General features: G+C 46.0%; 1 protein-coding gene across 8 annotated transcripts in view; it reads left to right on the top strand.

Annotated features, from left to right (window-relative positions):
* Nucleotides 1–2,500, top strand: part of fgd4a (FYVE, RhoGEF and PH domain containing 4a) — a 61,510-nt gene that overhangs the window by 42,809 nt on the left and 16,201 nt on the right. For all 8 annotated transcript variants that reach the window (XM_031564549.2, XM_031564551.2, XM_031564555.2 and 5 more), the window contains 2 exons: nt 1–123; nt 816–1,053. The exon at nt 1–123 is cut by the window's left edge and continues 6 nt beyond it. In XM_031564549.2, the coding sequence (XP_031420409.1) occupies nt 1–123; nt 816–1,053 (361 nt within the window). The remainder of the gene's footprint in view (nt 124–815; nt 1,054–2,500) is intronic.

Genomic DNA, 2,500 nt, shown 5'->3' on the forward strand with positions numbered 1-2,500 from the left:
GCAGTGATAGTGACAGTCAGGCTAGCAGGAGGAGGAAGAGCAGCACAGGCGGCAGTGACCAGAGTCAGGGGGTCAATGGAAGAAGGTCCGGTCGCCGGCCCCCTCTACAGCCCAAACCACAAGGTACACAGACAAACACTAGCACCTACACTCAAACACATATACATACACACATGCCACATATTTGCAAACAAAAAAAACATAGGTGCCTATAAACACACACACAGACACACACACACACACACACACAGACACGCTTTACTTACTCTTGGCATCTGGTTGAGACATTACATGTCTGTGTATGTCTATGTCCGTGTGCGAGCCTTTCATTGTCATGCTTTCTAGTGTTATCATGAGCGTTTGAGAGATGTTATACTGCTGCCACCTTCTGACCAGTTATATACACTGCAGGGAAGAGATTCCAGGTTGAAGTTTTATGGGGATGGATATGACTGTCAGATTAAGAAGAGAGCAAAAAGTATCAGACAACCCAGTTCCATACGCATTTCTCTTTCATTAAGATCAAGAAGGCCTGAGAAATACTTTAAAGTCTCAAATTTAAGTGTCAAATCACACCCACCCCTCCATATGTAAACTGAGTTCTTTCATGGTTGTCTCGAGACATATCCTGTAATACATGTTTGTCCCAGACAGACAAAAGTACAATTGTTAAAAAAAAATATTTAAACTTACATTACATTACTTTTGCTCAGATACGATGGCGACAATTTGGATACTAAAAAACAAAATTGCCTTTGCATTGCACTTTCGCGTTCTTGATCCCTCTCTCACTCCTTCTCATTGACTCTCTGCAGTGCCTCCTAAGCCTGTTCATCTGCAGAGTCCGGTGACGGCTCTCCCACACCCCCTGAGCCGGACCCCACAGAGGAGATCTGAGATGGAGGACCGAGGAGGAGGAGGTGGAGGAGTAGGAGGAGGAGGAGGAGTGGCAGGGAGAGGGCGAGCAGCAGGAAATGGGACAGGAGTTGGAACAGGAGGTGCAGCTGGGAAGGGCAGAGTTCTGAACCTCATTAGCCGCTTTGAGGAGGGCAGGTAAAAAACTAGTGTGTGCGTGTGTGTGTGTGTGTGTGTGTGTGTGTGTGTGTGTCTGTTTGTGATAGGAAAACAGATGGAAAGATGGAAAATAATCTTACACACCCACTGTGTAATTAATTATCTGCCATTGTTAGATGATAATAACAGCACTTGGAGGGCCTGTAGGCCTACAACACAAAGGACACATTTACACATTGTAAAATATGCTCAAATCGTCTCCAGTTGACCTTCAGGTCCAGATTCATGGCTAGATGGGGGACGATGAGTCCCTGTGAGGGCAGCAGCTTTGTCAGCTTTTGAGAGGAGCTGTCCCTGTCGGCTAGCTGTGGTGTGATGTGAGGTGACACGACGTGACATTAGGGGCTGTGGTGTGTGAAGGGTGGAGCTGTAGAGAGGAGGTCATTGATGACAGGACTGAATCACTGATGGCAGTGTGTGAGAAAGATATGGGATATGGAAAGGGGGTCGTGTCTAATACAGCAGCCATAGACAGTTCTTCCACAAGAGAGTCGTAGTCCTTTAAACTCGCTTCTGCGCCTCAGATTCTGCTCTTTAAAAAGTAGAGATTTGACATCACATGTATGAATCGGGGCACATGTGTTTGTAGGGCAGCCAGTCTGGGAGTCTCGCCAGTATCCAGTCACTGAGTGTCAAATGGAATCTGTCATTGTATTGATGATTGGAGTTCACACAACAGTGCAGTTGTGACCGGCTTGTGCTTGGATTTTTTTATTTGTGTGTCTGTGTGTCTGTGTGTGTGTGTGTGTGTGTGTGTGTGTGAGTGTCTGTCTCTCTCTGTGTGTGTGTGTGTGTGTGTGTGTGTGTGTGTGTGTGTGTGTGTGTGTGAGTGTCTGTCTCTCTGTGTGTGTGTGTGTGTGTGTGTGTGTGTGTGTGTGTGTGTGTGAGAGTGTGTGTTTCTGTGTGTGTGTGTGTGTGTGTGTGTGTGTGTGAGTGTGTGTGGGGGGGGGGGGGGGATATGTGTATGTGTGTGTGTAATCCATTCACCTTGACTTGTATTGCAAGCCCCACTTGAAATGGGAAAGGGGTGTATATTTTGCTGTTTCGCTGAAGTCAATCTCTACACAAACCTCTTACCACTTTAAGTCAAGTTAAACAACAGTGCTAAGAAAAGGTTATCAACCTAAACAGAGAACTCATATGCAGCTTCAATGGTTTTCCCAAACATCCCTTCATCTGGAAGCTGCAGATAGAGTCGGCAAGTCTCCTTCCATGCGGGGAAAAGAGCCCCATTGGCTATGAATGTGTGTTTCAACTCAGAGTGGAGAGGTTGTCCCCTCATCTTTCCAATCAGCTTTGGTCTTGATATTCTGGAAGTGAAGTGTCTTCCATCCGTTGATTATTTTGCTAGTTTTGTTATGTAAAACAATAGGCTATCTCGGGACATCTTGGGACAAGATGCTGTTTCAGCAAGCAGAATGTTTCT

This window comes from Clupea harengus, chromosome 3 (genome assembly GCF_900700415.2).
Source record: "Clupea harengus chromosome 3, Ch_v2.0.2, whole genome shotgun sequence".
NCBI lineage: Eukaryota > Metazoa > Chordata > Actinopteri > Clupeiformes > Clupeidae > Clupea > Clupea harengus.